The sequence below is a fragment of the Ranitomeya imitator genome, chromosome 7, assembly GCF_032444005.1.
Source record: "Ranitomeya imitator isolate aRanImi1 chromosome 7, aRanImi1.pri, whole genome shotgun sequence".
In the NCBI taxonomy this organism is placed as follows: domain Eukaryota; kingdom Metazoa; phylum Chordata; class Amphibia; order Anura; family Dendrobatidae; genus Ranitomeya; species Ranitomeya imitator.
Genome location: NC_091288.1, coordinates 23,047,806 through 23,061,270, shown reverse-complemented (window position 1 = coordinate 23,061,270; position 13,465 = coordinate 23,047,806). Strand labels below are relative to the sequence as shown.

General features: G+C 42.4%; 1 protein-coding gene across 2 annotated transcripts in view; it reads left to right on the top strand.

Moving 5' to 3' along the window:
* The window catches only part of GTDC1 (glycosyltransferase like domain containing 1), a 223,800-nt gene extending 210,799 nt beyond the window's left edge, over positions 1–13,001 (top strand). For both annotated transcript variants that reach the window (XM_069732883.1, XM_069732882.1), the window contains one exon: positions 11,870–13,001. In XM_069732883.1, coding sequence (XP_069588984.1) covers positions 11,870–11,953 — 84 coding nt within the window. In that variant the 3' untranslated portion in view covers positions 11,954–13,001. The remainder of the gene's footprint in view (positions 1–11,869) is intronic.
* Positions 13,002–13,465: the final 464 nt, after the last annotated feature.

The following is a 13,465-nucleotide window of genomic DNA, read 5'->3' as shown; positions in this document are numbered from 1 at the left end:
CTTCTTTGGTTCACCTTCTGAGTGGTGATCTCTAGCCTGCTTCCCCAATTTTGTTTGGTGTAATCCCCCTGGCCAAATTTGATGCCACAGACTTTTGCAGAGACTTTGGGGACGGCAAGAGTGTCCGGGAAAACAAAATCGGGATCTCCTTCTCCCAGCCAGAGACTCTCACACTTATCCTGGTTGATCTTGGACCCGGATGCCTCCGAGTAGCGATCTACCTCTGACATCAGCCACTCTGCCTCCTCATGAGAGGAAACAAAAGCAGTTACATCATCTGCATTCGCCTCCACCCTCAGAGTGGTTTTCGGTATTGCGTTGTCTATCCCGATCCCGGCCAACCTTCCACGTTCCACCCTCCTAAGAAGTGGCTCAAGGGACAACCCTGGTGAGCTCCACACTCAACCTCAAAAGAGCTGCCAATTCAACCGTTCACAAGTGAGCCATCTATCTATCTTTCTGTCTGATATATCCATATATCTGCTATTTTTTATCTTTCTGTCTTCTCTATATTCCCATTTCTCTCTTTGTGTCTGTTATCTTCCTATCTATCATTTCATCTTTTATCTATCTTTCTATCTACCTACCTATCTATCCATCCATCTATAGATAGATGGTTTCCATCTTTTGTAACACACAAAGAGTTGAACAGACTGGAAAACAATGCAAAAAATAGCATTTTGTCCTCATTGCTAAAAGTATAGCCAATGATAGGAAACCAAAGCTTGAATATATACAGTTAGGTCCATATATATTTGGACAGAGACAACATTTTTCTAATTTTGGTTATAGACATTACCACAATGAATTTTAAACAAAACAATTCAGATGCAGTTGAAGTTCAGACTTTCAGCTTTCATTTGAGGGTATCCACAATAAAATTGGATGAAGGGTTTAGGAGTTTCAGCTCCTTAGCATGTGCCACCCTGTTTTTAAAAGGACCAAAAGTAATTGGACAGATTCAATAATTTTTAAATAAAATGTTCATTTTTAGTACTTGGTTGGCAATGACTGCCTGAAGTCTTGAACTCATGGACATCACCAGATGCTGTGTTTTCTCCGTTTTGATGCTCTGCCAGGCCTCCACTGCGGTGGTTTTCAGCTGCTGTTTGTTTGTGGGCCTTCCTGTCTGAAGTTTAGTCTTTAACAGTGAAATGCATGCTCAATTGGGTTGAGATCAGATGACTGACTTGGCCATTCAAAAATATTCCACTTCTTTGCTTTGATAAACTCCTGGTTGCTTTGGCTTTATGTTTTGGGTCATTGTCCATCTGTAGTATGAAACGACGACCAATCAGTTTGGCTGCATTTGGCTGGATCTGAGCACACAGTATGGCTCTGAATACCTCAGAATTCATTCGGCTGCTTCTGTCCAGTGTCACATCATCAATAAACACTAGTGACCCAGTGCCACTGGCCGCCATGCATGCCCGCGCCATCACACTGCCTCTGCCGTGTTTTACAGATGATGTGGTATGCTTTGGATCATGAGCTGTACCACGCCTTCGCCATACTTTTCTCTTTCCATCATTCTGGTAGAAGTTGATCTTGGTTTCATCTGTCCAAAGAATGTTCTTCCAGAACTGTGCGGCTTTTTTAGATGTTTTTTAGCAAAGTCCAGTCTAGCCTTTTTATTCTTGAATCTTGTGAGTGGCTTGCACCGTGCAGTGATCCCTCTGTATTTACTTTCATGCAGTCTTCTCTTTATGGTAGATTTGGATATTGATACGCCGACCTCCTGGAGAGTGTTGTTCACTTGGTTGGCTGTTGTGAAGGGGTTTCTCTTCACCATGGAGATAATTCTGTGATCATCCACCACTGTTGTCTTCCGTGGGCGCCCAGGTCTTTTTGCATTGATGAGTTCACCAGTGCTTTCTTTCTTTCTCAGGATGTACCAAACTGTAGATTTTGCCACTCCTAATATTGTAGCAATTTCTCGGAAGGGTTTTTTCTGTTTTCGCAGCGTAAGGATGGCTTGTTTCACATGCATGGAGAGCTCCTTTGACCTCATGTTTACTTCACAGCAAAACCTTCCAAATACAAGCACCAAACCTCAAATCAACTCCAGGCCTTTTATCTGCTTAATTGGGAATGACATGGCGAAGGGATTGCCCACACCTGTCCATGAAATAGCCTTGGAGTCAATTGTCCAATTACTTTTGGTCCCTTTAAAAACAGGGTGGCACATGTTAAGGAGCTGAAATTCCTAAACCCTTCATCCAATTTTAATGTGGATACCCTCAAATGAAAGCTGAAAGTCTGATCTTCAACTGCATCTGAATTGTTTTGTTTAAAATTCATTGTGGTAATGTATATAACCAAAATTAGAAAAATGTTGTCTCTGTCCAAATATATATGGACCTAACTGTACCTTACCCTCCCAATAATCCCGGAAGTAATGCCATGTTAATGTGCAAGACAAAAATGTAACAGTAGATTACTGACCTAGACAATTGTACCGTCATATGGTAATGTAGAGGTAGCCTGACCCATGTTATTTCACTCCATCCTAATTACTGAGGATGAGGCTGAGAATGCGCCGGCCTGAATTTTTAGTTTATTTTTCAATACTCCATGAATGACGGGTCACTGTGTTCTCCTCATTAGACGTGGACATTTACTCCTCACACCTTCCCTTACATTCTGCCCCCAGCCAGTATTTTGTAGGTTGCATTAAGCTCAAGACAAATTATATTTCTTGCTCAGAAAACTTTCGAGTTCTCAGGAGGGGGGCAATTGCGGTTTGTCTTCCAACAGATTGCCTGACATAGCTGTTACAGACCTTCTGTTGTCTAATTCTTGTTACACTTTTTTATTCTAGATGTCATCTAATTACGCTCACTGTAGCGTTTATATCCATTTAAAAGACATCGGAGACATTCAGAGATGACACACAAGATCACCTGATTTGGCGGTAGACAACCTGTTCAACTATAAGTCCCAGCATGTCCTCTTAAAGCAAAGCAAGGTCACCTCAAAAGCTTGGGAGTCTGTCGGGGCATAATGTAGTATCAAAGTAAGCTCCAGTCTTTGGAGGTGACCTTGTCCTAAGAAAGATCATACTGTTAATTGAAAAATCCCTGGACTTAGTTTCCAGAAATTATTCTTTAAATTAATATGCAAAAAAGGTGTTCAGAGCGCCATGGGCGTTTTGCCAAAAAAGTAAATATAAGGAGGTGCGGATGCGCAGAGATGACATGCGCAGAGACGGCATGCACGTAGACTGCATGCGTAGAGATAACATACGCAGAGAAGGCATGTGCAGACTCTGCAAGTACAGACACCCATTCGCAGCGTACACACTTTCATTGAGAGACTTATTAGCCTTCTAGTATCTTTTATGGAAAGAATATATCATTCTTCAGCCTTTTTCTTGCCTTTAAAAATACCAGTAAACCGCAAGACACTTCACTTAAAATCAGTGATGTCCCACTGTATGGATCTATTACAGGGCAATGGCTTCTATTCCCATCAGTATTGTTGAATGCACAGAATTTTGAATCTGACCGCTCCAGGCAAAAGTCTTTTTTATTTTTGCACTTGCGCAGGATTGCATTGGATTGGTTTACAGTGATGACTGTGCTGATGAACATGGGTCCCGCCTCGTAGACCCTCAGAAAGACACAAAACGAGAGTCCACGGAGTCTTATTGTGCCTGTTCATGTGTCCGTTACAAATGGAGAAATGGCTGTGCATGCGCGGCGCTCTCAATTCATTTCTTTGGAGTTCTAAACGTAGCACAGCACTCTTGCTCGGCTAGTTATTATTTTATTTATTATGCATTGCTTATATAGCGCTATCATATGCTGCTGCGCTTTAGATACATTATTATTTCTGTCCCCAATGGGACTCACAATCTAAATGTCCAGTGTGTTCCAGAGAAGTGAAGCGGAAGGAGCCGCGCATGCGCAGCAATCTCTCTATGAGAAAAGAAAACGGAGTTCCTCAAGCTATAAAGATGTATGAAGAATTGAATCACCAGGGATAGACCTTCACTACATTCACTTTAAAGAGCCCAACCTTGCATATTACTGCCATTTTATTTGTGAGCGTAAACTCAAAAGTGACTTTTGCAAGCTTCTAAAAGATCACGGTAACTTTACTGCCCTGTTAAGTTTCAGGAGTCATTGAAAAAAAAAGTCAGCGGGGTTCCTGGACAATTAGCTTTTCCAGCGAAGCTAGGAACTTATCATATGCCATGACTTATAACTAGTGTCAGTAGTACTTCAAGCCTCTTCCAAGAGCAGAGATCTAATTCTGCGTCCTATTTCAATTTAGATAATGCAAAATGCCATCTCTCCCTTCACTGCAGGAGACAGAAAACCTCCGAGCAGCCGGTGTGCTCTCTTCAGGGTGGAAGAATATGGCAGGGGAAAAGAAATGTTTATAGAAAAAAAAAACGTAGTTACCACGATAAGGGGATCGGATAAATAAGGTGGCAGATGGATACACATTTGGTGAGAGGAAAGTACACATCCATTTATAATTTATGACACACACAATGGAAGAGAGACCTTTAGGTTGTAAACAGGGAACAAGTGATGGAGCCGAAGGAAAATGATGTTTGTTTTGAGTATTTCAAGTTATTGGCAAAAGGAAGATCAGAGAGATTAAAAAATACAATATTGAATGATACAGAAAAATTGAATTTTTTTTTTTACTCCTGGGTTTTTTTTTCCTTTTGAAGAATATTTGAGTATCTCCCGATTTAATTTGTTTGCACAGATCTCATTCCCACCAGTGGGGAGGCATCGTTCTGGTATTTACCAAAAGTGACAAATTTAAGGACGGTTTGTAGAGACAATACATGGATTACATTTTCTTTCACTTGTGTTGCAATTTTGAACAGAATTTCTACTTTAAATTTTATCTTCTGTTGGGTATCGATCGGGACATTTCGATTTTGGAGGTCCATCGTTATGCGTAAGGCAGATGGCAAGTAAAAAAAAAACTGGTCTAATGTCAACTTTTAAGGATAGTCCAAGATGAGAGGGTTTGGTTGTTGCCCAGAAACAGCACCACTTTGGGCTATGGGCTGCACCTGTTTTTTTTCTTAAAACTCTCATTCACAAAGATGGATCTAAAGCTGGACCTAAATCTGGCCATACACTTAGGACATCTGTGGGCCAATCACTCACACCCCCACATAAGAAGCAGGTTCAGACCAGAGCTCCCGTGTTATTTATTAGACAGCCGATGCTAGAGTCCTCTGACAGCGGCTTAGCTCCATGTTAAACATAAAGTCATCAGGCCGTATCCTTCATTCCCCACCCATGAACCATCGGAGAATTTAGGGAAGTCCCTCTACACATTAGATGGTGGTCTGGCCCCTTTGAAATCGGCATGACACATTCTGCTAACTTTTATGTAATGGGTAGGGGGTCATAAGACTGACATCATTCAAAATCCAGAGCTAACCCTCTCATCACCAAGATTTCTCTAGAGCTGCATCAGTTCTCTGGAATGTGTTCCCTTAGACAATCAGATTAAATCTCCAATTGAGTTTGCCTTTTCATTCCTTCAAACCTAATGCCTTCATTTAACGGTTTTTCCCAAGCTCCTTAAAGAACCACTCCAGTGGGTTTTATCCTCTTACAATGCTGAAGTGGTTCCCTGAACCTAGTTCTATACTTACCAGATATCGTTATCAGCTCTTCTTGGCGCCGTTCCAGTCCCACACCGCCATCTTGCGACCTCATCTTCTGCCTGACCGTAAAGTAAAGGTAATGGTCACAAGATCTCTATTCAAGTCTATGAGCCTTGTTCTGGCCTCGTTCTGGTCTCGTTCTGGCCTCGTTCTGGCTGTTATAGACTTAAATTTAGTTGTGACTTCTGGATCATCCAGAAAACACTGCAGCAATCTGGAAACAGACCAGAATGGCGCCAATAAAATGTGTAGATGGGGGCTGGTAGGTATAAGACTAGGGGCAGGCAACTTAGATTAGTAGCACCACTCCAGCGCGGCAATATACAAAAACCTGCTGGAGTGGTGCTTTAAGGGGATATTAAGTAGGGTCTGTAGCTGGTTTAGCCTCCAAAACCAAAAATTAAAAAAAATTGGGGAACCACTGCCTTAGTTGATATCTTCAATGGTATATCTATCCCAATGATGCACATGCAGCTTACGCGTCTTTTTCATAACCAATCCTCTTCCATGCGGCTGCTTCTGGTACTCTTGCTCTACCCTATTTACTTGAATGAGTTGCAGTACCAGACACGGCCACATGCACATGGATGGTGCTGTATCATGTGCTGCAATGAAGGACCGCAGAGCACCACTTTTTTACTGATTCTGCAGATCCATAGTATACACTATAGTTGAACCTTCACCCATACGAAAGATAGACTATCAATGTTTCCTTAACCTCTACTGCCATCAAAATGGGCCTGAACACTTCTGGGAAATAAAGTATGACGTGATCTAAATATGTGGCCACCAATTTTTGCATAAACGTGCAACCTTTAGTGGCCTTATAGGACATCTGAACTGGAGGTGGTAACTATGATGTTGTACTGGACCTGCTAATCAGAAGATGGCATCAGGTGGGACAAGGTACGCCGGTCTCTGGTCCAGACTGGTCACAAATTACTAACATGGCAACTGGACCAGAGCCTTGCAAATCCTGTTGCTCAACTCTACCGGGAAGTAATAGTTACTCCTATATTTTATAACGTTCACAACTCTCGGCCAAGTCTTTTTTAAAGTCCCGGAAAACCTATTTTATGGTTTATTGCCCCTTTATTCTGAATATGGTAGACTTGTCCATGATCCTCCAATATAGTGAAGACTTCCAAAGGCGAAGAAACTTCCAGCAAGACTACAATTTTCTGATTTAGTTTTTTTCTTTTTCTGTCTCTCTTTGCGTCATTTCCTTGATCCTTTCTCCATAGAGAACTTTAAGATCACACAGCCATTGCTTGAGAAAGGCAGCAACACAAGAATTGCAGATTGTGCCTCGTCTGTGTCTGTCTGGAAATGAGGAGCACTCCTCAAGCTAATTAGGCCATGTTTGCATTGTGATATGATGAGCCACTTATCATATAGTCTGGTATCCATGTACAAATAATGTCTCCAGCCCGAAGGCACAAACATATCGGAGTCGTCTCTGCCACCAGCCGAGGCTGATTCTCATTGATGTGCAGCAAAACCGCACTGAGTCCTAATGATGCTTCCCAATCGCTCTGAAGACCCGACCATTGTCACTTAATGAAGACCAGCTTTCACATGCCGTAGCGGAGGCCTGTGAACTAGAATCAGCCGCGTCTCCATGTCTCACTCTAATATTTACCTTCATTGCTCATCTCCTTCCTGTTTCTTTTTGAGATTTTTTTTATGTTTCTTTGCGGTTGCACATTTCACTCGCTTTCATTCTCTCAATGTTTTCTATAATTACCGCTTCAGGTAAATCTCCCCTTTATTTGTTTAAAGGGACAGTAAACTGGGGTTTGAGAAATGAACTGCAGTAATATGTGGAAACTAGATGGTAGCCCGATTCTAACGCATCGGGTATTCTAGATTATGTATGTATGTAGCAGCCACATAGTATATAGCACAGGCCATATAGTATATAGGAGCCATGTAGTATATAGCAGACAAATACTACGTGGCCTGTACTATATACTATGTGGCTGCTATTTACATGCATACATACATATTCTAGAATACCCGATGCGTTAATACAGGCCACACAGTATATAACAGTGGCCAAGCAGTATATAACGCAGCCCAAACAGTATATAACACTGCCCACATAGTATATAACACTGGCCACGTAAAATATAGCACAGCCCACATAGTATCTAACACTGGCCAGGTAGTATATAGCAGCCACGCAGTATACAGTATAACACAGCCCACGTAGTATTTAGCAGTGTGGGCACCATACATATCCCTGATAAAAAAATAATTAAAATAAAAAATAGTTATATACTCACCCGCCGGGATCCAGCGAAGCTGTGCCGATGCGCGCACGGCTGCCGCCATCTTCCGTTCCCAGGATGCATTGCGAAATTACCCAGATGACTTAGCGGTCTCGCGAGACCGCTAAGTCTTCTGGGTAATTTCGCAATGCATCTCTGGGAACGGAAGCTGGCGGCAGCAGCGCGCGCCTGGGGGGACTACGGAAGGTGAGAATAGCAGGTTTTTTTGTTTTTTTATTATTTTTAACATGACATCTTTTTACTATTGATGCTGCATAGGTCCGCAAGTGTGGAGGGGGATGCTGGTGTCTGTCAGTGTGGTGGGAGGTTCTGGGGTCTGACAGTGTGGAGTGAGGTTCTGGGGTCTGTCAGTGTGGAGGGACGTTCTGGGGTCTGTCAATGTGGAGGGGGGCACTGGTCCCACAAGTGTCGAGGATGGTGATGGGTTCTGCAAGTGTGGAAGGGTATGCTGGGGTCCTTAAATATGGAGGGCGATGTTAGTGTCTGCACTAGTGCACTACTAATGTGGAGGTGGGAGCTGGGGTCTACAAGTGTGGATGGGGCGTTTCCTCAAATGTGGTGAGGGATGTTGGGGTCCACAAGTGTGGAGGGGGTGCTGAGGTCCGCAATTGTGAAGGGAGTGCTTGGGCCCACAAATGTGAATGGGGCACTGCATCTGCTTTTGTGGAGGACAGATGGGTTCTACAAGTGTAGAGGGGGCACTGGGCTCCGCAAGTGTGAAGTGGGGCCCTGCATCTGCAAGTGTGGAAGGGGGTGCTGGGGTCTGCCATTGTGGAGGGGGCGTTTCTGCAAATGTGGTGGTGGAAGTTGGGGTCCAGAAATGTGGAAGGGGGTGCTAAGGTCCGCAAATGTGGAGGGTGGTGCTGGGGGTCCTCAAGTGTGAAACGGGGCACTGCACCTGCAAGTGTGGAGGGGGGCGCAGGGGTCCACAAGTGTGAAGGGGGAACTGCGTCTACAAGTGTGGAGATGGGTTGTTGAGGTCTGCAAGTGTGGAATGGGATGCTGGGATTCGCAAGTTTGGAGTTGGCTCAAGAGCCAGTGTCTGTCCCATATGTAACTAATGCTAGTTATGTTACACAGCTGGCATGTATCTCGAAAAGCAGCAACCAGAGTTCGCTCCGATCGCTGCTGTTAATTCATTTTGATGCTGCTGTCCATCTCTGCCGGTGACAATTAAATGGAACAGCCTGGGATGTTAGTGAGTCACAGTGGCAGTCGTGGCCTACTGAAGGGCTGAACCTCACTGGATTTACACAATATACTGTAGTGTTGAAGTATATCCAAAAAGTGATAAAAGGAACACAGGTTTATGTCCCCTAAGGAGACTAAAAAAAATAAAGCAAAAAAAAGTTGTAAAAGATAATTTAAAAAAAAATTCAAATCAGTGGTAATTAAAAAAATTTTTTTAAGGTTTTTCCGTTAAAAATAAAGAATTGAAAAAGAAACTATTTTATATTGCTGTGCTCTGAAAGTCAACCCATAAAGCAAAAGAAAAATCAAAAAGTCAGAAATTTAGTTTTTTTTCAGTCACCACTCCTCCCTAAAAAATACAGTGCAAAACAATCGTCGTATGTACCCGTAATTGGTATCAAGAAAACTGTCAGCTCGCCACACACATCTCAATACATGGGGAAAAAAATGACTTTTGTCACCATGATAACTCTGATACTAACTCAGACATCATCATCAGTGTCCCCATTGGGGCTCATAATCTACACTCCCTATCAGTGTGTCTTTGTATTGTGGGAGGAAACCGGAGAACCCGGAGGAAACCCGCGCAAACACGGGGAGAACATACAAACCGTGCTTGGTGGGATTGGAACCCAGGCGTATATACAGGTCCTTCTCAAAAAATTAGCATATAGTGTTAAATTTCATTATTTACCATAATGTAATGATTACAATTAAACTTTCATATATTATAGATTCATTATCCACCAACTGAAATTTGTCAGGTCTTTTATTGTTTTAATACTGATGATTTTGGCATACAACTCCTGATAACCCAAAAAACCTGTCTCAATAAATTAGCATATTTCACCCATCCAATCAAATAAAAGTGTTTTTTAATAACAAACAAAAAAACCATCAAATAATAATGTTCAGTTATGCACTCAATACTTGGTCGGGAATCCTTTGGCAGAAATGACTGCTTCAATGCGGCGTGGCATGGAGGCAATCAGCCTGTGACACTGCTGAGATGTTATGGAGGCCCAGGATGCTTCAATAGCGGCCTTAAGCTCATCCAGAGTGTTGGGTCTTGCGTCTCTCAACTTTCTCTTCACAATATCCCACAGATTCTCTATGGGGTTCAGGTCAGGAGAGTTGGCAGGCCAATTGAGCACAGTAATACCATGGTCAGTAAACCATTTACCAGTGGTTTTGGCACTGTGAGCAGGTGCCAGGTCGTGCTGAAAAAATGAAATCTTCATCTCCATAAAGCATTTCAGCCGATGGAAGCATGAAGTGCTCCAAAATCTCCTGATAGCTAGCTGCATTGACCCTGCCCTTGATGAAACACAGTGGACCAACACCAGCAGCTGACATGGCACCCCACACCATCACTGACTGTGGGTACTTGACACTGGACTTCAGGCATTTTGGCATTTCCTTCTCCCCAGTCTTCCTCCAGACTCTGGCACCTTGATTTCCGAATGACATGCAAAATTTGCTTTCATCAGAAAAAAGTACTTGGGACCACTTAGCAACAGTCCAGTGCTGCTTCTCTGTAGCTCAAAAGTGGCTTTACCTGGGGAACGCGGCACCTGTAGCCCATTTCCTGCACACGCCTGTGCACGGTGGCTCTGGATGTTTCCACACCAGACTCAGTCCACTGCTTCCTCAGGTTCCCCAAGGTCTGGAATCGGTCCTTCTCCACAATCTTCCTCAGGGTCCGGTCTCCTCTTCTCGTTGTACAGCGTTTTCTGCCACATTGTTTCCTTCCAACAGACTTACCATTGAGGTGCCTTGATACAGCACTCTGGGAACAGCCTATTTGTTGAGAAATTTCTTTCTGGGTCTTACCCTCTTGCTTGAGGGTGTCAATGATGGCCTTCTTGACATCTGTCAGGTCGCTAGTCTTACCCATGATGGGGGTTTTGAGTAATGAACCAGGCAGGGAGTTTATAAAAGCCTCAGGTATCTTTTGCATGTGTTTAGAGTTAATTAGTTGATTCAGAAGATTAGGGTAATAGGTCGTTTAGAGAACCTTTTCTTGATATGCTAATTTATTGAGACAGGTTTTTTGGGTTATCAGGAGTTGTATGCCAAAATCATCAGTATTAAAACAATAAAAGACCTGACAAATTTCAGTTGGTGGATAATGAATCTATAATGTATGAAAGTTTAATTGTAATCATTACATTATGGTAAATAATGAAATTTAACACTATATGCTAATTTTTTGAGAAGGACCTGTATATTTGCACGCGTCATACAGTTGGATCAGTGGTTTACATTGTTTCCTGAGGTCCTGGGTTGAAATATTTACATATATTTTATTTCCATTATCCAGAAAGTTTTATAATTTTATCCTGGAAATTGAAAGTGACAACTGTAGAAGCCAAGAAGAAGTAAAAATAATTCCTCCATATACGTGAATATATAGATCTAGCTGATCAGGGAAATGAGTGCTGGTTTATGTGATATTCCGGATCATCCAGTGCTGGATTAGAGGCACGTGATTGTATTTGTATTTACTCTTGGATATTTTCCTGTTTTGCCTTTCTGTATGTATACAATATATGCTGTTCACGGCTCCGGTGATACAACGATGTATTATTTATAGAAGGAGACTGTAAATCTGCGCTAATGCAATATGGTCATGTTTAGAAATTGTTCATTTTTCAGGATGAAAGTCTCCCCCACCGCTCAACCACTTGTCACCGAACAGTTAATATCTTTTTTTTTCTTCTTCTTCCCTCCGCAGGGTGAGACGGCTCGGTATTCCTGGGCATCTCTGAGCGGTGAATTCAGGTCTCTCCTAACAGCGGAACCCAGGAACGATCCGTGACAGATGGGGCGAAGTCAAAAAAAACTTGCATCCTCAGGCGGAATCAGTCAAAACTTTCCAGAGTGTGCCCATATTTACCTGATCAGAGGAGAGGGGAAAAAACAAAAACACAAAAAACTCCAGATTCCGCACAGGAAGCCGATCCTGGCTTCTTGTCACTGCCGACACAAAGCCATCTGCCACAAACGTGTGGCCACCACCACCACTACTACTACCATCATCGTCCACATTCCTTCAAACGTCAGGATGCTTGCACATGTCTTCCGCTTCTTCACATGCTGGAGAGAAATGATGCAAAAAAAAAGAATCTCTGTGGCCTGTTGTATAACGGCCCTCATGTATCCCATATGTGGTGCCACATTGAATTTCCGGATAAATCTCTTTTTATCCTTTCGTACTGGATGACATGGTGCCTGAATTCTTTCTTTCTTTTTTTTTTTTTGTTTTTTTTGTTTTTCGCCGACTCGATGGCAGCCAAAGCTCCGGCTTCAAACATTCGCACTTGGCTGGATTTCTACCTATGCTGCCAGGTTATCGTCGGAGCCTTATTGTGTCCTCAAAGGGCCACAGGGTCTAAAAGGAGGATCAGAGTGTGACTAGGCTAAATGGGGCAGCCATCCATGAATTGTTTCGCAGGAACGGTGTCGTCATTTTTTTTTTTTTGCAAATTAATGACTCCCTGGCACGGTGGTTTTTAAGTGAAGGTATTAATGAGAGGTCTGGCAGGTATTCCCATGATTCTCAGAGTTACATTTGCATTTAATTAATCTTAAAGAAGGCTGCAAGATAAACAGCTGTAATTCATAGTAACAGGGGAAATCTGCTGCACAGTGCCATCTATCCGATAAACTCGCCGCTCAGACACTTGTTTTTGGAGTGAACAGATAAAAGGGGGGGGACGGGCGACTTTACATCTATTTTTCTAACACTTTCCAGATAAGCAGAATCTTCAGATTATTTATCATCGCGGGATTTTTATTTTTATTTTTTTTTATTACCATAATGTTTTAAGACTCCCAAACTCAATAAAGAGATTTATGCAAATGTCGACAGAGCGGCTTTATTTGTTACATGTGTGCATCGAGACGAAGGGGCGACGACTGCAAGACCCAATATCTATAAATGAAAAGATTGTCTTAATACATCTGTATTGCTTTAATGGAATGGAATATATATATTTTGTATTATTACTTTTTTTTGTTGTTTCTGCTATGCATATTATAACGTAAGGAATAGTAAATATTTAACGTCGTCTATTCCAGTCCCCTATATATCAATCATAAATCTGTTATATAGTTATCTCTAACTCTGGAGGACTTAGCATGTATATGCATTACACAGACTGCTCATTGATTTAAAATGGAACTGTGTAATACCTCATTTCCCCTATAGGAGTGCTGCAGGGAAATTGAACACATACGGCAGCCTTATCTTACAGACTTTGGCTGATCGCTAGACACACTGTGATCAGAGAAAAATGATTGAAGTGAACAGATCCCTTTAACTAGGTTT